General features: G+C 47.1%; 2 protein-coding genes and 1 pseudogene across 2 annotated transcripts; 1 reads left to right on the top strand and 2 right to left on the bottom strand.

The window, feature by feature from the left end:
• Positions 1-2,300: 2,300 nt before the first annotated feature.
• Positions 2,301-3,883, bottom strand: LOC120702347 (annotated as a pseudogene).
• Positions 3,884-11,292: 7,409 nt separating this feature from the next.
• On the bottom strand, positions 11,293-21,559 carry LOC120704704 (the record flags this gene model as incomplete). Its single annotated transcript, XM_039989188.1, has 5 exons — positions 11,293-11,706; positions 11,798-11,981; positions 13,114-13,163; positions 13,494-13,638; positions 21,125-21,559. Coding segments are annotated over 5 exons (1,200 nt in total), but the record flags the coding sequence as incomplete, so codon positions are not given.
• LOC120702346 lies at positions 15,673-19,130 on the top strand. Its single transcript, XM_039986109.1, has 8 exons — positions 15,673-15,926; positions 15,962-16,560; positions 16,677-16,787; positions 16,931-16,987; positions 17,094-17,954; positions 18,344-18,385; positions 18,565-18,708; positions 18,793-19,130. The coding sequence occupies exons 1-3, from the start codon at positions 15,711-15,713 to the stop codon at positions 16,771-16,773; spliced, it is 912 nt and encodes a 303-aa protein (XP_039842043.1). The 5' UTR covers positions 15,673-15,710; the 3' UTR covers positions 16,774-16,787; positions 16,931-16,987; positions 17,094-17,954; positions 18,344-18,385; positions 18,565-18,708; positions 18,793-19,130.
• Positions 21,560-26,831: the final 5,272 nt, after the last annotated feature.

The raw sequence follows: 26,831 nt of genomic DNA, 5'->3' as shown, positions 1-26,831 counted from the left end.
TAATCGCCCATGAGGAAAGGTTGAGCGCAACAGCAGTGTGTGTGGGTATTGCAGATAGAGTACTCTTAATCAACACTGTTCGACCGGCTCTGTTCATGAGGCCCGCTTTCCACGTAGGCAAACGGTTGGCAACCTTATCGATCAAAGGTTGAAAATCTGACTTGCTTAATTTTCGTAGACCGAGTGGGATGCCCAAATATTTAATGGGAAAAGGGTCAATTCTACCTGGAAAATGAGTAAGCAGTTGAACTGTGGATTCCAAATCACACTGAATTGGGGAGATAAGGCACTTGGCCAAATTCGTGTGTAGACCGGAAGCCCCAGCAAAGATCTCAAGGATGGCTCTTATGAAAACCCTCTCCTTGACCCACTCCTTGACCCTGGTGAGGTAAACAACACCACATCATCGGCATACATGAAAACCCTCTCCTTGACCCTGGTGTGTAACCTGCGCAAAAGCCCCTTCTCATCAGCTAACCTGAGTAGCGCATTCAGTAGCTCCATCACAAGCACAAACAGAAGCGGTGACAGGGGGTCGCCCTGGCGGAGCCCCCTCGCGTGACATATCCTCCGACCCAAGGAACCATTGAGTATCACCTTTGTGCTTGCCGAGGAAAGGATGATCGAAATCCAATTCACCCATCTTCGAGGGAAACCAAGATGTCGTAGGAGATCCAATAGAAATGTCCAATTAACCGTATCGAAAGCCTTGGCGATATCAAGCTTAAGTAGGGAACAAGGTACCTTGCTGTGGTTCAGGAATTTGGCGGTTAGTTGGACAGCCTTGTAGTTTTCATGGATGAGGCGAGATCTTATGAAAGCACTCTGATTAGGTTCGATAAGGCTGCACATGTGCGGAGTCAGACGACGGGCAAGCACCTTGGTGAATAATTTGGCGAAGCTGTGTATCAGACTAATGGGTCTGTAATCAGAGACTGACACTGCCTCATGTTTTTTACGCAGCAATACCATGTAGGCTTGATTCACCAAATAAAAACTGCGACTATCGAGCGACCAGATAGCATGGAAGGCCCTTAAAATGTCTGCTTTAATAATAGGCCAGGCAGTCCTGTAGAAAAGCCCAGTAAACCCATCCGGACCCGGCGCCTTATCCGTGGGCATGTCCGTAATTGCCTGCCAAATTTCTTCCTCCATGAAGCATCGATCAATGAGAGTGTCGTTAAGGACTGGCAAGTGGAGTTCATCGAACCTTAGATGGTTTTGTTGGCGTCCCTGAGCGCCTAGGATTGAGTTGAAGTGATCAAAAACCGCTATAGCCATCTCATCATCCTTGAACAAGTCAGCGTCAGCGGTACGCAACTTGGGAATAAAGTTTTTGCGACTGCGGTGACAGGCCTGCAAGTGGAAGAACTTCGTGTTGGCATCCCCCTCCGCGAGGTAGGTGATACGGGAGCGCTGGCGAACTAAAGTCCTATGCAGCGATGCAAGCCCCAAAGAGCACAACTTCGCCTTCCTTCTCAGCGCAAGTTCGTGCGGCTGCAACGATCTAGTGTCTTGAGCCGAGTCCAGTCTGAACACAATTTCTTTGGCTATCGCTAGCTGCAGGCGCACAGAGCCGATATGTTTTGCACTCCAACTTTTTAGCGCCTTTGCTGTGTTCCGGAACTTGAAGTCGAGGCAACGGAAAGCATCCACGTCATCATGCGACGTTTTTCTTTTATTTGGGTTCCTCGGACTCGCGATACCGGACATGTGACCTTCTTAGCTGGTTTGTCTCAGTGATTTTTCTCGTTTTTCTTTTATGTTTATTTTGGCTGGTTTTTCATGGCATGAGGTATGGTCTTTATTGTTTGAGCACAATATGGCGACTATGCATTTGTCATCTTTGTTTGCAGGGCAACGCACTGAAGCGGAATGTGTTTTCTAAAGAACCCAAGTCGTCACTTAAAATCTTCGACTCCATCAACTTGCACAAAGAACCGCTAAAGCACATAGACACCTGGATCCAACCGGGTGTGTATGGAAAACAACTCGACGCTGAGATCTATGGCCTCGCTCTCGGCGATGTAATATGTGGCGCTAAGCTCAGCGCCAAGGTCCCTGCGGCGTCAAGTCAGCTAGGGGCTTGGCACCTCGGCTCCATGAATCACAACGCCAAGACATCATAGCTCAGCGTCTAGTCCAACCATCTGCGCTTCCGTAAAAACAAGGCATCAATTTACTCCTAGAATCCCGCTTCTGCAAAACGGTATCTATTTACTACTAGTACTGCGTTAAATCTAAGGCAATAAAACTCTGCTCGCATCCGGCGAACCCTCTAAAAGTCCAGCTGGCGTAAATACTTGAAACAAGACTGTAAAAACTTCTAATTTCCACTATAATTATAATTCTAAAGCAAGCAATGATTGCACAGCCCGTCAATCAGAACCTTAATAAATTAATTGAAATTCTAATCAGAACCCGCACAAATCGATCAATCGGAATTTCAATCGGATACACACATGTGAGACGCACGCTAGCTGCCAGTGAATGGCATCCCCAGGCATGCTCCGGTGTTGCAGTGCAGCAGGCGTTGCTCTATCCGGTCCTTGTCGTTTCCACATACGAATTTCTTGGAGCCCTTGGGGTACAAAATGTCGAATCTGCCGGGCAGAATGCGCAGCTGCTCCGGTATTGCGAAAGCGGCTCTTCTGCCCAAATAAAACTCAATTCGATCAGCATGCGCTCCGCTAGCTACTTTACTTGTTGTGATTATTACTGGCCAGTGGTATTGATGACTTACCGATGATGGTGCATACTTCCACGATGGGAATTACTACTTGAGATAGAGGAGGCACTGCTGCTGCTGCTGATGCTGCTGCTGGCTTGTAGTGCACCTCGGCGAAGAAGCGCTTGATGATCACCTTGCTGCCGCTGCTGCTGCTTCGGCGGCGAGCCCAGAAGTTGAGGTGGAACCAGACCTGGTCCCTGAAGCCGACGCGGCACTGCATCAGGGGCTTGACGGCGTCGAACTCGGCACCTGGATGCCTGGCGTTGTAATGGCGGAGAGCATTGTGGACGTGGGGGGAGATGAAGGCGTCGCGCGACCGCTCCCAACACCTCGGACTAAGCAACGGAGGAGACTTGTTGTTCCGCTTCCAGATGCGCTCGTGATCGCAGAATTGCTTCTGCAGTCGTAGCTGCTCCTCGCGGGACAGATCCGGCACAAGATCCTCCAGCACCGGCGATGAAAACTCCATCGCCGCCCTCATCTAGTCCTCCATCCTCGTTCCTGATGATTGATCTCGATCGATTTCTTAGCTTATCTGATGATCCTCTCGACTTTTATTTATTTATAGGTAGATGAGCCAGCCGTAGAGGAGGAGAGGGGCGGGGCAATGCAGGAAAGGAATCGGATCGGAACAAGCAGCATCGGAAACGGAAACCGAATCCAACAAATTCGATCGGCCCGGCTCAGGACTCTGATACAATCTGAATCTGAATCTGCTGCTTTGGAGATGGAGGCATGGAGCCGACCGAGCCCTCCTCTTCGTCCACCCAATATAATGCAATCCAATCCATCATGCTTTCCATTTTACGATCCCTTAGCTTGCAAGTGCAAACATACAATCTGATACTCTTGTGTCTGTGCGCTGCAGCAGCCCGGCCGGGTGGCTCTCAACGTCAACCATGTGTTGCTTCAGAGTTGAGAATGAAGGGAGCAACAATCTTATGAATTATGGAAACAGTACATACACACTTATGTTGGACGGCCAAAAATTCCACCAAAACATACACACTTATGTTGGACGACAATTTACCATTGAACGAACCCAAGAAACATTGCATTTGGAAAGAAATTATAAAGTAGCTGCTGCTTCAGACGACAGGTGGTCACCTAGAGTAATGCCATGAATTTTATATTATATAACAAAAACAAAATTGAACCTGAATGTTCCATTACTCGAACAAAATAGTCAGGCAAACCAATCGTATATACATACAGCAAGAAGCATCAAGATGATTTCTTTACACATCTGTTGTGTTGATCGAACGGCCGGCTGAATACAAACAAGTGGTTAAGCTGTTTTTCGCTCTCATATTGCTGCTACCACCAGAAGCACAGCAACACCAATCATATCAGGTACAACAATAGCTCTAGCAAAATAAAAAACAGCTGGTCTACTAACAGACACTAACACCCGCTCCTCGGGTATGTGAGCCGACGCCCTCCCAGGTGTATGGGCGGTTCCATCCGCTCGACATTCACACTGTAGAGGCTCAGGAGCTCCTCATAGTTGATCCAAAGCGACGGGCCGGTAGCACTGTGGTTGTCCATCACCAAGACATGCATCTCCATCTCCTCCTTGGCTTCAGCCTCTCCCTTACCCTCCTCCTTGCTGTCCTCCCCCTCCTGCTCCTCCACACAGACGATACGGTACTTGTAGCAAACTACGGCGTGGTATCCAACCGTGTCCTTTTTAAACAGACAAAAACTTGCATCCCTGGCTCCCTGACTCCTTCCACACCCACGATAGACAAGGTCATCACTGATGGAAGCATCAAAGAGCACCCACCAGGGGCACACCCACACAGAGCCTGTTAGACAACTAGGCAATTTTCGGTATATTTTAATTCCAAATATTACTAGCAATTTCATGGTATAAAAGAGTGATAATGTGTGAACAAAAAATATTCTTGTGTTTATGTTATTCTCACTAATAAGCATGAACAAAATGTTAAACCAGAATAGGTTTAGAGTGTACCCCAAGGCGGTACCAGTGCCGGAGGCACCGGTTGCGCCGTTACTAGCTGGAATAGACATTCTATTCGACTGGCCTTGCCTGAAGTAGCCGAACGACGTCGATGCAGGAAGAGGTTCGCAGTGCAGTCCCACGAACGGTCACCAGAAAGTAGATGAAGTAGTCGTTCGTTCACGCCGGGATGTAGACGAAGTAGTCGTTCGTTCACGCCGGGATGTAGACGAAGTAGTCGTTCGTTCACGCCGGGATGTAGACGAAGTAGTCGTTCGTTCACGCCGGGATGTAAACAAAGTAGTCGTTCAGGGAGCGAGCAGTCGCGTCAAGACGCTCCCCAAAAACCTGATTGCCCGCGTCTCGTGCAGGACCTTCAGCGAGCAGAGGTTTCGGAGGCCTGCTCTCGCTAGAGCTGTGCGCGCAGCGCTAGCGATGGGAATACAGAAAGCAGCAGAGGGAGAAGGAGAAGGGAGAGAGAGGTCTCCTAAGTAGGAGTACCTGTGTTGTGAGGATGAGTGGAGGAGGACCTGGTTTATATAGGCGTGGAGGTGCCTCAGATTCAACGAACCTGGACGTCATAATGGCCTTTGATGAGCCGCAATTACTGGTGCAATTGAGTCACAGGAATTTCATTAACCGCAAAGATTTTATTCTATGTCAACATTCACCTGTTAATGCCAATGTTTTATTGTCTCTGTTTTAATGCTTTCAACAGCAAAATATTCTCTCATCTCAGCACGTCACGTCCGGCCGCGCCACGCACACGCACCTGCCGGCCGCTCCGCGCCTCGCCACGCCCTCGGCCCGGCTCGGCGAGGCGAGCGAGCGCGCGCGTGTATTTCACCGACCTCCTCTTACCGGCTTCACAAGTAGTGTACACGAGGTCCACCCTTTAAGTCGGTTGAGATCCTCCTCAAATCCCGGTACGGAATTAAGCAATTGATTCCCTAGCATTTAATAGTGGGGTTTGAATTCTTTTATTGCATTGATTAGAATAAATGACCAAGCCCATAATTCCAACAATCCCCACCAAGAAATTCAAGCCACACTAGAAATGCTCTCATTCTCTCATTGATATACTAGTATTTGACAGAGACTGTTAAGTTGAACTTCCATCTAGGACAAAAGGCTACACTTATTCACAACTGTACAATGGACTATGCCTTGAATTGCCAGTCTTGTGCAAACAAGTTTGACCAGAGTCCTACACTGGTACTAGGCTGCATAAGCATCCCCACGGTTTGGAGCTTATAAGTCATACTCCAGGCACTTCATGAGTTTCTAGAGAATACCTAGTTCTAATAGACCATGACCATTAGTCAGACTCATATAGGTATGTTCCTTTCAGATATTCTGTAGGACAACATCTTTGTTTCAAGAAAATAACTCATTTGTTTTAAAGAAATCACCTGGAACACATTAAGGTATATACCAACCTGCCATACATATTAGAAGAGAAATGCACCTTATACACGGAATGAGTCCTTTTCACAAAGGTTCTCTTCTCTCAGTCAGACTTTAGTTTGTTTCACCATCCTACTTCACGGGATCTCCGATCACATAGGACAGGCTTCTACTATAGAATGACTCACGTGGGTTTCAAGCCCAATTCCATAGATGCATTGTCTATCACATTCCGTGAAAGACCCTTTGTAAACTGATCTGCCAAATTTTTAGCCGTCTGAACATAGTCCAAGGCTATAACTCCGGAGTTTCTCAATTTTCTGACAGATTTCAACCGCCTTTTCACATGTCTTGATGACTTTATATTATCCTTTGAACTGTTCACCTTGACAATCACCGTTTGATTGTCACAGTTTATTAGAATTGCCGGTATCGGTTTTTCAACTATCGGCAAGTCCATAAGGAGCTCACGAAGCCACTTAGCCTCAACAGTGGCGGTATCTAATGCTGTGAGTTCTGCTTCCATAGTTGACCTCGTTAAGATGATCTGCTTGTAAGACTTTCAGAAAACAGCTCCACCACCAAGTGTAAACACATATCCACTTGTGGCCTTTATCTCATCAGCATCAGAAATCCAATTTGAGTCACTATACCCTTTTACCCTTTTAGTACCCTAGGGTACCCAGTGTAGTGAATTCCATAGTTCATTGTGCCCTTTAGATAGCACATTACTCTTTCAAGAGCCTTCCAATGATCATCTTCCGGGTTTGAAACAAACCGGCTCAGTTTGCTTATAGCAAACGAGATGTCAGGTCTTGTTGCACTAGCTAAATACATCAATGACCCAATGATCTGAGAATATCTCAGCTGATCTCGCATTATCCTTTTGTTTTTCCTTAGAATTAAACTGGCATTATATGGTGTTGAGACAGGTTTATAGTCGCTATAACTAAAATGACTTAACACCTTCTCCACATAGTGAGACTGTGTAAGAATCACCCCACCATTGCTCTCTTTTACCAGCTTTATATTAAGGATAACATCAGCTTCCCTCAAATCCTTCATCTCAAAACTTTGAGATAAAAAGTCTTTGACTTCCTTAATCACGTTAAGGCTAGTACCAAAGATCAGTATGTTATCCACATACAAGCACAAAATCACTCCTTCAGCCTCACCATAGCGATAGTACACACATTTGTCAGCTTCGTTCACAACAAAGCCAGCAGACGTCAAAGTTCTGTCGAACTTTTCATGCCACTGCTTAGGCGCTTGCTTGAGACCATATAAAGATTTCAACAACTTACAAACCATTCCTTCTTGACCCTTTGATACAAATCCATCTGGCTGATCCATATAGATCTCCTCTTTCAACTCTCCATTGAGGAAAGCCTTCTTAACGTCAGTCTGATGAACGAAAAGACCATAAGAGGCTGCCAGGAAAAGTAACACTCGAATTGTGGTCAATCGGGCAACTAGTGAATAAGTGTCAAAGAAATTTTCTCCTTCTTTTTAGGTATAACCCTTGGCCACAATCCTAGCCTTGTACTTTTCAATAGTACCATCTGGCCTAAGCTTTTTCTTGAACACCCACTTGCATCCGACCGGTTTACACCCATAAGGACGTTCAACGACCTCCCAGGTTCCATTAGACATAATAGAATCCATCTCACTCCTCACTGCTTCCTTCCAATAGTCAGCATCAAGAGATGAATATACCTCTTCAATGGTTCTGGGTGTATCATCCATGAGGTATACAATGAAATCATCACCAAAAGACTTTACAGTCATTTGTCTCTTTCTCTTTCTCAGAGCAGCATTGTTATCCTCCTCAGGACTTTCCACAAGTGTAGGTTCATTGTGTTCTATCGGCTCAGTAGAGCTATCATCCTCGATGAACTCTTGCCTAGATGAACTTGTTCCATCTCTCATGGGAAAAATATTTTCAAAAAATATAGCATCTCTGGACTCCATTATAGTACCAACATGCATGTCAGGTACTCCAGGTTTCACTATTAAAAATCTATACCCAACGCTGTGAATAGCATAACCTAGAAAGACACAATCCATAGTTTTAGGTCCAAGCTTACATTTCTTGGTTATTGGCACACTCATTTTTGCCAAACAACCCCAATTACGTAAGTATGAAAGTATTGGCTTTTTCTTCTCCCATTCCTCGAATGGTGTTATCTCTTTATTCTTTGTAGGAACACGGTTTAGGATATGACATGCAGTCAATATAGCCTCACCCCACCATTCCATGGAAAGTCCCGCTGTATCTAACATGGTGTTAACCAAATCTGTTAGAGTGCGGTTCTTTTTTTCGGCAACCCCATTTGACTCAGGTGAATAGGGAGGCGTCCTCTCATGAATAATACCATGTTCCTCGCAGAATAAAGTAAATAAATTTGAGAAGTACTCGCCACCACGATCTGACCTAACTCTTTTGATTTTTCTTTCAAGTTGGTTTTCTACTTCAGCTTTATAGATTTTAAAGTAGTGTAAAGCTTCATCTTTTGACTTCAACAAATAGATGTAACAAAATCTATTACAGTCATCGATCAAAGTCATGAAATATCTTTTACCACATTTTGTCAACACTCTATTCATTTCGCACAAATCGGAATGAATTAATTCTAAGTGTGCCAAGCTCCTCGCCTCAGCGGCCTTATGAGGATTGCGAGTTTGTTTTGATTCAACACATACATGGCACTTAGAATTTTTTATAAAAGTAAACTTTGGAATTAAACTCAAATTAGCTAAGCGCATCATACAACCAAAATTAATGTGACAAAGCCTCGAATGCCAAATATTTGTTTCATCAACGTTAATAATATTGTAAGCAACTTTATTATAAACATCTGTCAAAGAAAGACGGAACAAGCCTCCGCTTTCATAACCTTTTCCAACAAAAGCACCAAACTTAGACAAGATACATTTATTGGACTCAAAGACTAATTTAAAACCATCTCTACACAGTAGAGAGCCGCTGACTAGATTCTTCTTGATGGTGGGGACATGCTGCACGTTCTTCAGCTGCACGGTCTTCCCCGAAGTAAACTTCAGATTTACCGTACCAACACCAAGAACACGCGCATGCGATCCGTTCCCCATCAGCAAGGAGGAAGTCCCGCTGTCCTGGTAAGAAGAAAACAAAGAAGCATCAGCACAAACATGAATATTAGCACCAGTGTCAACCCACCACTCAGGTGAACAAAAAACTGAAATAACTGTAGGTAATAAATTACCGTACCCCGATGTTCCTCCAGGCTCGCTAATTACCATGTTGGCAGAGTCGTTGCCTTTGCGGTTCGGACACTTTGCAGCAAAGTGTTCCGTACTAGCGCACACATAGCAAGCTCTCTTCTTCTTCTTCTTCTTCTTCTTCTTCTTTTTGAAGATGGTTGTCTACTTAGTCTTTGGTTGGCTCTGCGGTGGCTTTTTCTTATTCTTGTGGGAGTTGTTCTTCTGAACAAGATTGGCGCTAGAAGCACCAACAACTCCTTTCCCACGTATGTCCTTTGCTCTCGCCTTCTCCTCAACATCAAGAGTCCCAATGAGTCCATCTATGGTGAACTACTGTCTCTTGTGTTTTAGTGAAGTAGCAAAGTCCCTCCAAAAAGGTGGTAGCTTAGAGATAATACCTTCGGCCACAAACTTATCGCTTAACACACATAGGGACTCTTTGCTGCAATTTTTGAGATCTTTTGCCAGAGTATGTATTTCATGAGCCTGTTCCACTACAGAACGGTCTTCGACCATCCTATAGTCAAGGAACTGCTCCATCACATACAACTCACTGCCGGCATCAGACACTCCATATTGAGCCTCAAGAGCATCCCACAATTCTTTGCCAGTTGGCAGTAGGACATAAGAATCCACCAGGTTTTCAGCGAGAACACTAAAGACGTAGCCTCGAAAGAGGGTATCAGCCTCATAGAACGCACTCCCTTCCTCTGGAGTGAACTGTTCAGGATTACCCTCTTTTACATGCATCACTCTCAGCACTGTTAACCATAGTATAAGCTGCTCTTGCCAACATTTGTAATTGGAACCATCAAAAGGTGGTGGTTTGATTGTTGCAGCAAAGCTAGATACCGAAAGCCTATTACCATGATCAGGTTTTTGGATTGCTAGACAACTAGGCAATTTTCGGTATATTTTAATTCCAAATATTACTAGCAATTTCATGGCATAAAAGGGTGATAATGTGTGAACAAAGAATGTGCTTGTGTTCATATTATTCTCACTAATAAGCATGAATAAAATGTTAAACCAGAATAGGTTTAGAGTGTACCCCAAGGCGGGACCAGTGCCGGAGGCACCGGTTGCGCCGTTACCAGCTGGAATAGACATTCTATTCAACTGGCCTTGACTGAAGTAGCCGAACAACGTCGATGCAGGAAGATGTTCACAGTGCAGTCCCACAAACGGTCACCAGGAAGTAGACGAAGTAGTCGTTCGTTCACGCCGGGATGTAGACGAAGTAGTCGTTCGTTCATGCCGGGATGTAGACGAAGTAGTCGTTCGTTCACGCCAGGATGTAAACGAAGTAGTCGTTCAGGGAGCGAGCAGTCGCGTCAAGACGCTCCCCAAAAACCTGATTGCCTGCATCCCGTGCAGGACCTTCAGCGAGCAGAGGTTCCGGAGGCCTGCTCTCGCTAGAGTTGTGCGCGCAGCGCTAGCGATGGGAATGCAGAAAGCAGCAGAGGGAGAAGGGAGAGAGGGAGAGGTCTCCTAAGCAAGAGTACCTGTGTTGTGAGGATGAGTGGAGGATGGCCTGGTTTATATAGGCGTGGAGGTGCCTCAGATTCAACGAACCTGGACGTCATAATGGGCTTTGATGATCAGCAATTACTGGTGCAATTGAGTCACATGAATTTCATTAACTGCAAAGATTTTATTCTGTGTCATCATTCACCTGTTAATGCCAACGTTTTATTGTCTCTATTTTAATGCTTTCAACGGCAAAACGTTCTCTCATCTCAGCACATCATATCGCACCGCATCTGCACGTCACGTCCGACCGCGCCACGCACACGCACCGCCCGGCCCGCCGCGCCTCGAGGCGAGCGAGCGCGCGCACGCGTGTGGTTCACCGACCTCCTCTTACCGGCTTCACAAGTGGTGTACACGAGGTCCACCCTTTAAGTCGGTTGAGATCTTCCTCAAATCCCGGTATGGAATTAAGCAATTGATTTCCTAGCATTTAATAGTGGAGTTTAAATTCTTTTATTGCATTGATTAGAATAAATGGGGAAGCCCATAATTCCAACAGAGCCTATGCATGGCCCATGGTCCAGTAGCCGTTCCACGCACTCTAGCGTGGGTTCATGGTACCCCTGCCACGAACGCACGGGCAGCACAAACGGTGCTGGGGCTGGTGCATTTGTTGTCCTGACGCCACCAAGCTCTCGCAGTTTCTTGAGCACCAAGTCCACATTGGCTCCATCCTTGGGCGCCCAAATCCCATCCCGGTAGCAAGCCCTCCGCAGCTTACGAGGTGCTGCAGCCCTGCAGGGGAAGGTTCCTGCACCGTGCCAGGTCTCGTACTCGACGCGGTGCATCGCCTCCACACAGACCGAGCACGCCACAAGGGTGCATGTGTCTGCACAGACCAAACAGAAATCGGGCTTGGGATACAATCACCAACTAGCAAACAACTGAGAGAGAGATGACGAGCAGGTAGCATATCTGACTTTCAACGGTCTGCACCATTGGAAACCCCATGTAGGCTTCCCAGGAGTTGTGCCGTATCACAGGCCCAATGGGCTTCCAAAACTTGGAAAAATCGCACCTGAATGTTGTCATATCATTGTTCTTATTGGCAAGCCAGCGCCTCCAAGCCCTCAGGAGGCATTGCCTATCATCATCCTTGTCAATCTGTGGTAACCAAAGAGCAATCAAACGCACACCCAGCATCCCAAACCAGAATCAAATAAATCAAACTACAAGCAGCGCACCAGATGCAGGAACAACAATGTGTTTCGTTGTAGCAAAACAAGAGCACACAAGTACTGGGATGCAAAGCTAGCGGTTCATATATTCTAGCCAATGCAGATGGCAACAAGATCAGAGTGGCAGGGGCAATATGATCACTGTTAACTGACAGAAAAGAAATAACTAGGGATTCAATGAGGAAAATGAGCTCAAATCATTCTAATAATTAATAAAACAAAAGGCTTATGTCACAAGAAACTACAGCAATGGCCTTCATTGTATTCTTGTAGCAAACCAACAGCACACTATGAGTAGGAAGCTATCTGTTTATCTATTCCGACTTGAACACACACGTCCTCACTAGCTAGATGGAAATTAATAACAACAAGATCAGTCACACCGGAAATATATCCCCAAGTTAATTCCTAGAATAGACATTTAACTGGATTTGAAAGAAACTAGAAGGCAAAAGTTGTGATCAACAACTGCTCCCTATGCTAATAAGAGGAACGTGCCATGCAACCCAAAGGAGCACGACCTACAGAAATTATAACTTTGACCTAATGGAGCAGTAACAGTAATCTTGGCACAAAATGTACTAATAGTTGCATTACTGTGAACTTAAAATAGGCAGGATTAAGTGAGTAACATCTTCATAGAAAGTCACATAGTACTTAGGTGACAGCAGACACAAAGGAATGCAATCATCAGGTTTAGCAATTCTTGACCGAAAAAAAGGCAAAAAGGAAACACCAGAGCATTAGATGCAGGAATAACAATGGGTTTCATTGTAGCAAAACAACATCGCACAAGTAATTGGATGCCAATTTGTTCATGTATTCTGAAATCAATATGCATCCTCAATAGATAGCTAATGGATGACAATTAACAATAATAAGATCAGAGGCATGCTAACAGCAAACCTTCATCATGAAAGCTGTCACAATTGTTAATGATACTACATTGCATATCAGGCAAAGTTTTCTACAATCGAACTTAAGAGTTGCATCGCAATAAACCTGATCGACAGCCACAAATTCAAATATCTTACAAGGAGATGGGACAGCAAGCTAACCTGTTCTCTACATGGACCACCAGTGCCAAAAATTGTCTGCACAATGTCACCTGCAAGTATACAGTTTCCTCTACCGTAAGTTATATATCAGAGGAACAGACTAAAGTAGCAAAATGTAAACTCATTATGAAGATACTGCACAGGTAAGTAATCCAAACTACACGATGTTTCTAAACCGCGGTACACAGCATGCAGTTCACAGTTTATACTGTCATTTATGATAATATGATCTACTGATCTCTATTGCAAATTCATCTGTGAGCTAGATGGATGCTACACGGTACAGTTCTTTCAGCACTGATCATATCGTGTACCTACAATTATCATCAGATGAGAAGGAAATCACAAGCCCAACACTAGGAAAACGGCAAGGTTCTCACCTGGAAGCTCAGTAGTGAGGACAGAGGTCCCCGTGCCGTGAGCTCCCCAATGACCAGAGGGGTCAGCAGGTCGTCGAAGGTTGGCCACTGACAGAGAGTTGTGCCGAAGAATGCATGTTCCATATGGCACGGACCATTCATTGAACTGTTGAAGGGGCATATATATATATATTACATACTGTGGGGTTAGAAAATCAAAATATGTAACAGCCCAGGCAAGAACTGAGCAATGACTAGGGGTATGGAAAGAAATAGTAGTATCCACTAGGCAGGCAGGACAGGACTAGAACGGTGACATTTCTATATATATTAGTCCCCCGCGGCTCCGTGGGCGCTCAGCCAGTCCACGTCATCGAAAATTTTACTGCTCATTGGATGCCTATCGGACGGTAAAGATTGTTATGCACGGTTGAAACTATAGCGCCGTCAACCGCGTTTCTATGACCCTGTTTGTTTCCGCTTTTCTGCATCTTGTTTTTCTGAGAATCAGGATTCTGAGATAAGCCAGCTGCCTGGAGAATCGACTGTCTGAATAAGCTGGGTGTTTGGCAATCCTGATTATTTTGACTCGATTCTCTGAGTTGAGTGGTAAAATGTCTGAAATACCCTTGAGGCTGATGATATCTTGTTTTTTTCTGAATACAAGCAGAATTTAATAATTCTTATATTTTTTTAGTATCTTGACTACATAATTAGATCAAATAGATTAATATCACAAATAGACTATTAGATCAAATAGATTAATATCACAAATAGACTACTAGTACATAAATGGTGAATACAATTAGATTAAACAGCAGACTAGTACTAAGAGGAGAGCCATCAGAGAAGAAGCTACCAGTACAAGCGTAGCACACACACGCGAACAAAATTCTCCAAGGTCCTAGCAACTAGCAGCAGCATCGACACGGACATGGCATGGAGCATCGACCCGCCACGGCCAGCCTCCCCATGCCTGCCGCCAAGTCAGTAGCAGCCGCGGCGGCGGGGGCTGGAGGCGCTAACGCCGGCGTACCCGGCGCGGGCGCGGCCGACCTTGCTGAAGTCGAGGCGGCTGCCGCGGGAACGGCCACAGGCGGCACTACAGGACGGGTGATGCTACCCCCACGCCGCCGCGGCCCGGAGCCGCGCCCTCGCTGCGCCCGAGCGGCTGCTGCGGGTACCCGCCGCCGCCGGCGCCTGGGCCTCCGCCTTCGCCGCAGCCGTAAGGCTGCTGGGGACCTGCCCCGCCGCCGCGGCCGTGGGGCTGCTGGCGCCCTCCCGCGCCGCCGCCGCCGATGCCGACGCGGCCACCGCGCTCGCCGCCTCGCCCACCAGGGCCGCGCCCTCCGGCACCACCGCGGCCGTGGGGCTGCTGGCGCCCTCCCGCGCCGCCGCCGCCGACGCGGCCACCGCGCTCGCCGCCTCGCCCACCAGGGCCGCGCCCTCCGGCACCACCGCGCCCGCCACCACCGCAGACGAAGGGGGCGCTCGGGGAAGAAGGGGTATCGGGGTAAGGTGAGGAAAATCCCCTCGATTCTGGGGTGCGCGGCTCATGTGACGCGTTGGTGAGAATCGTGCTTCACGTTGTCTCTGCGATTCCCACGGAAGCGGTGTTCCAGACAATCCGATTTTAATCGAGATGTTTGGGTGGACTTCTTGTTTTTCTCCACCGAGAATCCGCTTATAAGCGGAAACAAACATGGCCATATATGAGTGCCCGGCGGCTCGTCCTCTTACCCAGCCGCGTGCCTTCAGACGGTCCTCCTCCGCGTCCCTGCTCATCTGCTGCCTCCGGCCCGCCACTGCCGCTCGCCGACGCCGTGCACGCATGCCGCGCGCGCCACCGCCGTGGATGCTCGCCTCCGAGCGGAGCTGCGGTTGGCGAACAGGGCGGGGCGCAGCGGCCGTCCCCGGCCCGGCGGGCGACTGTGGAGGCGTCTCCCCGGTCTCCTCGAGCTCCGGCGGCGGCCTCCGGATCCGGCCGGAGCGGACCTCGAGCGCAGCACAGATGGCGTCCATGGCCGGCGCGGCCCTCCTCCCTTTCCCTCCTCCCTCGGCGACGCGGGTCCATAGCCTCCCTCCTCCATCCTGCGGCGGCTTGCATGGCCGGCGCGGCGGAGACGGCGTCCATGGTCGGTTCGAGAGGGCACGTCGACGGCGCCCTCCATTGCTTGCGGATCTGCCCTCCATGGCTTGCGGATCCATGGCAGCAATGGCGGGTGCCCGCGCGGCGCCATGGCGGTGGCAGCGGCCGGATCCGAGCCATGGCTGCTGCGCGCGGGGCTAGCGGCGGCCGTTCTCCTCCTCTGCCCCCTCACCTGCCGCACGCCATGGCGGGTCTCCTCGAGGTCCACCGCGCGACTTCGGCCGGGCCGGACCTCCTCGACCTCAGCCGCGCGAGGCTGTCTTTCTTCCCGGCGCACCCCCTCGTCCCTCTCCCTCCTCCAGATGCCGGCGTCGGCGGCAGAGGTGGGCTGCGTCGACCTCCGCCGCGCGCCATGGCGGACCGCGACGGCCTCCGCAGCGTGCCATGGCGGGCCGCCTCGAGCTCCGCCGGCCGGATCCGCACGCGGTCACCATGGCAGAGCTCGTGGCGGCGTCCAGCGGCGGTGGTACCCCGCACCTGCAGTACCCACTACCTGCAGTACCCCGCACCCCAGAACGCCGGCCAGCCGGGCGGCCAGTGCCGCCGGCATCCATGGCCAGGAGCGCTTCGAGCTCTCCTATTTAGGCAGGGGCGGCTCCAAATGGTGGATCGGGTCTCGCGTTTCGTCGTCCGCCGCGCGTCTCGACGTCTCTCCGTCTCGGACTGTCTCTCGGAGTCTCTCCGAATCCAAATCGCTCCGCGTCTCTGCTCCCTCGGTCAGTCCGTGCAGGTTTTGGGGCAGCGGCATGGCGCCGCGGTGGCCGGCGAGCGGCGGCCGCAGGTACTGCCGATTCGTCCGCGCTTGGAAATTTGGGAGCTGCCACCAGTACCGATCTCCTCTGCCCTCCCATACAGCCCCCACCCCTGCATTTCGTTGGAAGCAGCAACTTGCATGCAGTTGCTGAGGAATCGATCCTGCTGTATCAAACCCCCAGCGAGGTAACAAACCTTTCAATTGCAGCTACCAGTAGATCAGCTAGGATGCTTTGGACTCAAATCATTTCACTATAAATGCGGAGGAAGATAACACCGTGTTAGTTGTTTTGTTTTTTCAGATCTGAACCTTTCCTCCTCCCTACTAAGGTTGCAATCCCTGTGGCTAAGAATGAATCTACAGAACTGACTTCTCCAAGCAGCAGGCGATTAGCCTAATCTGTTTCCCTGTGGTATGCGTTAGCCTCGTCCTTTCCTGCCCACAGACAGTTAGATGATTATTTCGTTTAGTTGGCTAAATCTCTGTAAGGTGTGACATGTCTTCTTTATTTCTTCCCTTTACTCTCTATTTTTTTGGTCTATTTTTCTTTGTCAGGATAATAAGTTGGGTGAACATTGCAATATGAAAGAGAAACATTGCAACATGGGGAAGGTTAGTATCTCCTATCCGAGAAGAAGCATTTCCCTTATCAGTTATCACATGTTTGGCCGACATAAGTGTGCTCATTTCTTTTTTCGTTTCTCCAAAACCAATCAAGATTTTATCTCGGAGATGTAGGCGATGGTGCTGCTTCTGAAGCTCATCGTCAACATGGTCATGGGAAGGTGACGCAAAATCATTCACATTCTTCAGCTTTGCAATAAAATGATTTAGCGCATATCATGCTAATTACACATTTGATTATAACTATCAACTCTGATTTTGACTTGCTTACCTACATCTCCTTTCTTAGTCCTTTTTCATGCCCAGGGAGATATTAATTATGGTCCTAAATTAAAATTAGAAAGTCCCTTCTTCAGCTAAAGCTTATTGTGGTTTGTATTTCCCTTTTCCTCATTGTTATTTAAATTCTGAATACCCTACTAGGTTAAAGCTTTTTTCTGAGCCTCAGACTTCAGAATTACAAAGCTATTTTCCATGGCAATACTGCTTGTGGGTTCATAGTCTTCAGTCTTGACCTCCCTAGCAACATCAAATTTCCCCTTAAACTACTGATACACATTATTGTAACAACTACTTAAACTGATTCTGTTTCCCCCTTTTTAGAGCATGAATACCTTTATCAGATAGAAGATCCTGCGGCGTGATTTTATTTCAACCCGAATTTCCCGCGGCATGCAGATAGAAGATCTCTGCCTAACTGCATATGGGGATTTGATTTTTGTTTCAGTATCAGATCGCTTCTATAATGCTGGATGGGTGCCAGTATTATGCTGGGTTGAGTTTGTGCCCCCATCCCCCTTCCAGTGGAAATTTTGCTGCTGCTGTATTTAACATCCTAAGGTTATTTTGACTTTTTTCTTATATGTTGCTCATGTAGGTCAAGTACCTCGGAGAAGAAGGTGAAAGCACCCCTGCAGCTGGTGTTACATTTATTTGCTCACCCTGGGAGCTGCTGGTCAGTGACAATAGTCAATCGATCTATCATAGCGGCATCCTTTTTTTTCTGGTTTTACTATAGTCCATTTGTGCGTTAGCATTTCGGTTTGCATACCACAAGTCTTGGGACGACTTTCAAACTAGGAATACAAACTGTTGTCATACCTCCTTTATATTCCAGTTATAATTAAAAAGGTTCCAAACATAAAACAGCCAAGCCAGATAACCATTGAGTTGTATGTTTTTTTTTTGCTTTCCTTGTCATTATCTGAGTGAACTGGACTCTTGGACCTCAGGTTCATCAACATTTTATATTTACATGCTGCTGTTTGCACCATTTAGTTTTTATAAGATCATGCTGATAAGTCATTGTTCATGTTCGGATGATCTGTTTATGTGATATTTCAGAGAATGCTGCAGTGATTGTGAACCCAAAGGGAGAGATGAAAGGTGCACACTGAAACTCCCTTTATTTCTGTATGCATAACTAATCTGCAGTAGGATTAGTTGTAAGTCGTTCCAGAAGATTACCAATGTTTAAAGTTTGCTAATTCATGTTTGCCCAGCACAATCAGAATAATATGCATAACTGAAACTTCCTTGTTGCTAATGCATGTGAACATATACAGAAGCAAAGCATAGGAAAAGAATGCCATTCTACTGTATTTGGGGGTGACTTCACGGTGACCTGCTCATCCTTCACGTACAACTCTGAAACTGTACCTGTCTGCCTCCGATTTTGTCCGCCCCGTCTTCTTTTCCCATCAAGGCTGGTATGAACACAAGAAACTCAAACAGGAAGCTACCAATCCTTTGGGTACTAGAAAATGCTGAGCTTGCTTCTGTTGCTCTGTCAGCTGGATTGGCGACTGCTGCAGGGGTTGGAATGGGTGCTGTTGGTGCAGTGGGGGTCCCTCGCCGCCTGCCTCGTTTGCGTCGTGCGCGTCGCAGATTCTTACTTCGGCTTCTCCCTTTCACATTTGCCCCCGTGAACGGCTGGTTGAAGCGTTTGTGCGCCAAGAAGTCATTTCGCATGTATTATTATCATGGCCTTCTATGTTGCTTTAAAATTATTTTCTTATGGACTGTGGTGGTCTCATTTGCTGCTCATCAGTCTTCCAGTAAGCATGTATCCTATGGCGAGGAAAAAAATATGTACATATATAATGAACTGAAAAATATACTTGCATCCTCCCATCCAGCTTCTTCCAAATTTCATATTCCTCAGATTATATTGTTTGCATTCTACTGAAACTAGGACCACATCCAAAAATACAACTGTTGCATGCCTGGCTCAACAAGACCACAAAACATTAAGTTGACAGAATAATTCCGTTTCTTTTGAGAGCTAGCTGTACTATAATGGGATAGCTATTTATTTAGGATTGAAATAACCTCATAGTCTGCCAAGAATTGCTCAGATAATGTGGTAGATTAGTTTTCTTATCTTTATAGGTGGCTAATTCATAAGCCTAACTAGCAATCTTTGGCGTTGGCTGTCTCTTATTAGCTACTGTAAGTCTGGTTAGCTCCTCTCCCCGTTTACTTATACTGACTAAAAATTCGTGCACCCAGACACATTTGGATGGCCAAGTTCAGTTGCTTTCCGCAACAGTAATAATATGAATTAAGCTCATTGTTGCTTTTTGGTTCTTACTGTTACGGCGATACGTGTCCCTAAACCATGTGAGCTATCTCCATGGACATGCAATTTTAAGCTGTAGCAGTAGGGGAAACAAATCCTACCTGAAATGCGCACACCACATTACGTTTTGCTTTTCAGCCCTTAATCGCCTTGGTGTTTTGAGCCCCCTATTATTTTTTTTATGTTACAACTGCTGCCTTCTGATGCCCTCATTGCGGTGTTAAGCTTAATGAGAACCTGCTGTTATTCTTTTTGGGTTGTTTTTCTTCTCAAATTTGGAACATGCAACATTGTATGTCCTTACACATGAAGTTGATTGTGAACAACAGGAGCAAGCAATTCAGTTCCTTTATTGTCCCTATAATACCTTGACATTATTCCACTTTTATTTAATGAATGTGAGTAATTTTAGTTAGTATTGTTAATTGGGATCTGGAATTTGTCCACCAAATTTTGTTGAGTGTGTTTGCACCTTCTCCATGTGATAATTCAGCAGGTTTGTGTTGAATTAAAATTCAATGCAGACAACAACCTTTACACCTGAGCTGCATGTAGATCTGCCTTGGTATCCTTTGTAAATGTTTAGCATTTTGCTAGCTTAACAAAATGACTGAACTGGCTGTTTAAGATAAAGTATCATCGAACTATTGTAATCCTCTATGTATGGATCATTTAGTTGTTTTGCCTATCTTTTGACAATTATAGCTCTACTACAAATTTATTCATACAGTTACTGTGCTTTCTAAAACAAAAACAGAGGTCATATTTGGCTTGGGACTGCCCCGGGTCTGACAAAAATGATGGCAAGAATTTAACTCTTTGACGATTTCAAATACTTCTTGCGCTTCCCAAACTGCTTACAGTGTCATATCTCTGTACTCCTTAACATTTGGGTTACATTTTCTACTTGAGTGTGAGTCCTCTTTAATACTTAGGCTACATATGCTATCTGGGCTGTTTTGCACGAACTGACCCGTTACGATCTTATTAGGTTACACCTGGAAAAATTTTTTTATAAAACTTTAACTCTGACCTTCCTTTATCCATTATCCTATCAGATCTTATAAAATTTATATACTATTTTTAATTTCCCTACACTTCAAAACATCTACTACTACCATAATAATTACCAGTAAGATTACAAAGAAATTATGCGCGCGCAACGCGCGTGCAATCCACTAGTCAATCTAATACAGACTAGCAGATGGCAAATAGAAATTCGTGATGAAAACATCCTAATTTGTAACTGGTAGAAAACGGGATTCTCCCTAAAGAAACCCCAATTAATCCTGGCGGTCCTCCTCCTCCCTAGGTGGGCTAAAAAGTTTTAAGCGGAAGAAATTAAAGTAGGGATCTTGGCAAAATTCCACGGCCCCCTGAACTTAACAGGAATAATCAACAGATCTTTTTTTTTAAAAAAAATCAACAGGTCGACCTGCAAAGCAGATACATGTAACTGCAACGTACAGGAGCAACAATTAATTGTTGCAAGAACCGAGTCATCAATCAAGTAGAAAGAAAGAAATAAACAAAGAAGGGATGACCTCATTCCGGTCGTCGTAGTACAGACGGCCCCCAGCGTTGGTGTGGCCGGGGGGCCACCTCCCGAGGCGCAGGAGGAGGACGTCTTGGTCGTCCCCGTCCCGCTCCCCCTCCCCGAAGGCGTCCTCCTGGTGCGTGGGGCCGTGGCCGCTCGCGGCGGGGCGGCGGCCGGGAGACAGCGGGACGAATCGTGCGCTAGCGGTGACGTAGCGCACGAGGCGATGCCAAGGCGCAACCCGGGTGACGCGGGGGCAGGGAGACGGCCCGCCCGTCCTCGTCCGCGCGGTGTCATGGTCTGAGGGGGCGGACGGCCGGCCGGCGGCTGCGAGCGATTCCGATTTCTTGGTTTCTTGGCGTTGCTGCTGCGGGGGGGAAGAGGAAGACAGGAGCAGCAGAATTGGTTGCGACCGTTGCTCTAGCGGGAGGGCTGGGGCATTTCAAGGCTTCTCCTGGACCTGGAAGATGGGCCGGGCCGGGCACAGGGTAGCCAACCCACCAAAGCCCAACGGGCCCACCGGCCAGGTCCATCCATCCAGGTGAGGCAAAAGTCTATTTTACCTCCTCCAACTATCACCAAAATTTGGTTTTCCTCCTACAACTATAAAACCGGGTATTTCACCTCCCTCAACTTTTCAAACCGTCCATTTTACCTCCCTCGAGCGGTTTTGAAGACTGTTTGCTACAGTAACCGTATTTTGTCTTTTTCTTTTTTAAAAAAATTTCAGTTGAATCTTTAAAAAATCATAGTAAATCAAAAAAAATCATAAAATAGAAAATTCAATTTTTTTGGACTCCACATGAGTAGATATACGCAGTGAATATATTATATGGTATACTTTAGTATAATTTTTTTACTGTAACTTTAGATATATATTTTTCTATAATTAATTTATAGCTACAGTTTTCGCCGTCCCATTATGGTGAAATTTTTATGGTGAGCTAATCATTATATGATTGAGCTGTAGTAAAAATTTTATGATTATTAGATCATGTATGACTGAGTTATAGATTTATCTATAGATTCGTCTATAGATCCCTGCCAAATGGAGGAATTGGAATTGCAAAGGGCTTCGGCATCGAAGCCCCTAAAAACAAGGTGACTGGAGTGGGAGCCACAAAAGGTGGCTCCGTCTGGCTCCGGTCGCAGCCCCACGTACCACGTCTAACGTTTGCCACCAAACTTCGAAGAAACTACAAGCATTTTGCCACCGCTAGTTTTCTTCCACGTTCCCCGACCTGCATGCGTTGCGAACCGCACTTCTCCCTCCTGTTGTCTCCCTCTCATAAAAACCTAGAGGCCATGCATAAATCTGCTCCAGCAGCCGGTGACATCAGCACGCAAGGAGGCCACTCCGAGCAACGAAATCGGCGGATCCACTCCGAAAGAGGTTGATCCAGACATTGGGGTGGCAGAGGGTCCATATATGAGCTGAATGGCGGTCTGCAGCCGGATGGAGCTAAAAGGATCTTTATGATGCCTAGAGAAGGGGATCTTTGACACAAGAATTTTTGAATTTAACAAAATTTAAAATTAAAGTTGAATCTGCAGAATTTGTTTGAATCAAAAAGTTCAACAAAGTATTCTTTAACATGCCGGTGATCTTGCACAAAGAAACAACACGAGAGATGATAGATCGGGACAAAACAAACTCTAGGTCAACAAGAACTAAGTAAACCAATAAAAACAAGAGACAAGAGATTTGTTGTAACACCCTAATTTAAATTTCCTATTTAATAACAAATTTAATTGGTTTTAATTAAATTTCTAAGGATTATTGTGTTAGTCTTGCATTTAATCTAATTTTGATCCTCAAGTAATTAAAATTTATCATAGGTTTAATTTTTGTTGTTGCATCATGCTGGAGCATTGTTTTATTTGTTGAGTGCTTGTGTGAATTCAAATTCAAATTTGAATTCATTTGTGTTTAGTTTGGTTTAGAAATAGAATAAAGAGAAGGAAAAGATTTAGAAGAGAGCCCAGCCCAAAAACTCAACCCAGGCCCAGCTCTCTTTTCCCCTTCCCCGCGCCCCGCCCGGCCCAGACTTCCGCTCGGCCTGCCCCGCGATCCGCTCAGCCCACGAAACAATCGCCCCGCACGGGCCCGCTGCCAGCAGAGTACGCCCCCGCTTCACCGCATCCCCGCCTCAGTCCCGCACCGCCTGACAGCCCGGCCCCGCCCGTCAGGCCCTCCTTCCACCTCTCGCGCAACAACCACGCCATCCCCTCCGAGATCCCCGGCGAACCTTCCTTCTGCGGCACGCCCCCCCCCCCAACCCAAGACCACCTGGGCCCCCTACAAATATCGCCCCACGCCTCAAGAACTCCAAACCATCCCGCCAGCGCCCCCTAACCCTAGCGCGCCGCCTCTGAGTTGCTCCGCTGCACATCCGCTCTGCGCCGCCGCGGAGTCGCCGCTCCGCCGCACCAGGAACCGTCCAAGGAAGCGCACCGGCTCCGCCTCGACCTCCGGAGTTTCCCCGGGCCCGCTGCACCCCACCTCGACCCCCGCGTCGACCTCGTCCACGACCGCTCAACTCGGAGCTCCGCCGCGACGCCACGGATCCGCCTCTACACCGCCGCTCTTCCTCCTCTGCGCCTCCTCAGACCTTCACGTCGTGGTAACGAACCCCCCCCCCTCGTGCCTTCTTTTGTCCTCGGCATGTCCCTGTTCCGTGCGGGATTCCTCGCTGGAGTACCGCCGACCTGCCTCGCCGCCGAGCACCCCCCTACGCACCCCGTAGCACCCCGCAGAGCGCCCCCGTGGCATGCTCGTGCCACGGGCAAGCTTCAGAGCCTAGCCCCGGCCCGATTCGGCCACGGGAAGGCCGGAATCGACCTTCTCCAGCGATCCCTCGCCGCGGGCTTCATCGCCGGCGGCAGCCCACCGCCGCCCGTGCGCCCAAAACCCCCCTACGCCGTCCGATCTGAAGTCTACGGCCAGGATTAGATCGCATCCCCTTTTAGATCCAGACCGTCAGATCCCGATCCTACGGCCGAGATCCAAAGATAACGGTTCGGCTTGGATCTTTTACTAAAGAGACCCCCATCTTTATCGAAATCAACCCGCAGTCCGATCTTATTCAAAAATATTTACGCAGAGGTCCTGTTTTTAGCGTTTTAGCCCCTGGAGTTCTTTAAAATTAAACCCGCCGTCCTTTCCTTGATGTTTTTGCGTGTTAGACCTCGGATCTTTCTGTTATTTATGTTTAGGCCCTCGATTTTAGCAGAAAAGTCCCTGGAACCCTATTTTTATTACAAATAAGCCCCTAGACCTTGTTTTTAGCGTAGATTATGCATTTTAGCTCCGTTTTAGGCGTTCTTTATATCCACGCGATCGTTGTAACGCGTAGAATAGTTTTAGACTAGTTTAGTGTGCTGTTTTTATGTATTGATGTATTGTTTCTTAGTTTTTGTTAGTGTTTGCTTGTATGCTTATTATTGTGCATTGTTTTGGCCATGTGTTCGTGAGTAGACGTTGAGCTACCGGAGGAGCCCCCGTACCAGTACCCGGAGCAGCCGTCTTCCGAGCACTTTGAGCAGCAGCAGGAGCAGTACGAGGAAGGCAAGTATAATATGAACAACCTATCACTTTTAAATATAATTTCATACTGCATCTTAATACTGTATGCCTATAAGGACTTCCTAGCCACTTTATATCCTTTATATATCCCTTTGGGTTGCATTTGGATAGTTGTGCTAGGTTGCTGCGCTATAACACACTCTGGTCCTTTTTAATTAATTTGATTAATAGTTTACTTGAACTTAATTCTGAGAGTGGCCCTCTGTGCTTCGTGCTTGGGTGGCTCACGTCTCGTTAAAATTGGTTTTTGTTAGAAACATGGTTTAGGGGGCCAGCACGGTGCTTAGTGCTTGGTTGGCCACTCTCCATAAGGACCGGTTCATAGAGCGACAATCTGGGACAACAGCGCTACCACAAGACTGGAATGGGATGGTCTTGGCGTAATAATTAGGTCTTTTTGGTTTGGAGTAACTTACCTGCGGGGCAGGGGCGGTAAGCTTCTATGTCCCTCGTACTGAGTGGCCTCATCTGTGCTTCGTGTCTTGACGCCCACTAGACCTGCTCCATAGTCGCCGATCCACCCTCGCGGTTACTCCCTACCAACGAGATTCTTTGTAAAGGCCTCGTAGTGAGTCGCTAGTCATCTCACCTAAGGAAGTGTGATGAACAACTGGCGTAGCTCACGACTTGTGGGTAAAGATGTGCAACCTCTGCAGAGTGTAAAACTGGTATACTAGCCGTGCTCACGGTCATGAGCGGCCCAGATCCTCCTTTTGATTAGTGGGGTTATCTTCCTTTGACGAGGCAGGTTTCCCCGGGTGGCTTGGTTTCGGTTTGGTTCTCAGTAGTTTCTTGATTAATTCTGATTAATTACTATGTAACTGGGTTAATGGTAATTCATCAACTTGTAGTAATTAGCTTTAATAAAATTTTGCCAAGAATTAAAAGCTAATGTAGTTGAGTCAGCCAACCTTAGAGCCTCATAGTTTGTGTTATACTTGTTGAGTACAAGTTGTGTACTCACTCTTGCCTCTTCTCTACTTTTTCCTCTTGGCTACGCTACTGCTGCTCAGTTCCTGCCGACACGAGGGAGTTCGCTCAGCGCTACCAGGACTACGAGGACTTCTAGGCGTTCGTCTCCCAGTCGACGTCCCTGTGGCGTCCTGCTCAGCTTCGGAGAGTTCTTTTATCGTATTTGTACTTCGCTTCCGCTGTATCAGACATTTTGTCATTAATGTAATAAATAACATTTGTATTCGCTTTATTATGACTTATTCGTGATATGTGCTGTGATATACTGTTCATTCTGTTGTATATACGTGTGACTTGATTCTGGCACGTATATGATTGCTCGGTTTATGTTCTTTTATAAACCGGGTGTTACATTTGTCCCCGAAATTCACTTCCACTAAGGAAGCTATATCTCCATTGAGAAGCTCACAAAGAGCAGAGTTGTTCACTAACCCTTTCCCTCGCTCAATCAACCACAAAGGAGGATTGAGTCACTTACTATCAAATTCATAAAGGATGGGTAAGATAAACTTCCCAGGGCGCACACACGAGAGGACGCTCAACCGGGCGATACCTAACCAACTAGAAGCAAGCTTCGAAAGTAACAAACCCGAATCAAAAGATAAATATGCTTCTAGTGCTCTTGAGATGAATGTGGCCACCTTCTCACTCAAATGGCCAAGTCTCATACCTCAATCTTGCTCTCACCTAAACCCTAGCTCAAATCAACTCAAAGTTTAGCTTTAGAAGGGATTGAAAATGAGTATTGGAAGCTCTTGGAAGTGTTGTGTTCGTGAGGAGTCAGCAGCAAATAAAGAAGGAAATGAATGAGTATATACCTGTCGGCGTCCGGACCTTGCGGTCCAGCGCCAACTAGTAATAATGCTGCATGTCCCTACCCCTAGATGGTTGATGCAAGAAGAAACACAGCGACTGTTATCCTGGTTCCGGCCGATGAGGCCGTACGTCCAGCAAGGAGAGAGGTACTGTATTATCTTGCACTGGGGTGCTCATAGTAGGGGGTACAAGCTCGTGCAGGAGAGAGAGAAGCTCCCAAGTCCCTGGGTGTGCTAGGATTTGATTGAGGCAAGTGCCAATATCAGGAGAGGTGAATGTGCGGGTGTTCTTCCCTCCCCCTTTTATAGGCTCAAGGAGGAAGGGTTACATGCATGGGGGA

This window comes from Panicum virgatum, chromosome 4K, assembly GCF_016808335.1.
Source record: "Panicum virgatum strain AP13 chromosome 4K, P.virgatum_v5, whole genome shotgun sequence".
In the NCBI taxonomy this organism is placed as follows: Eukaryota; Viridiplantae; Streptophyta; class Magnoliopsida; order Poales; family Poaceae; genus Panicum; species Panicum virgatum.
Note: the sequence above shows the minus strand (reverse complement) of the source record. Positions and strands in the feature narration are given on the sequence as shown.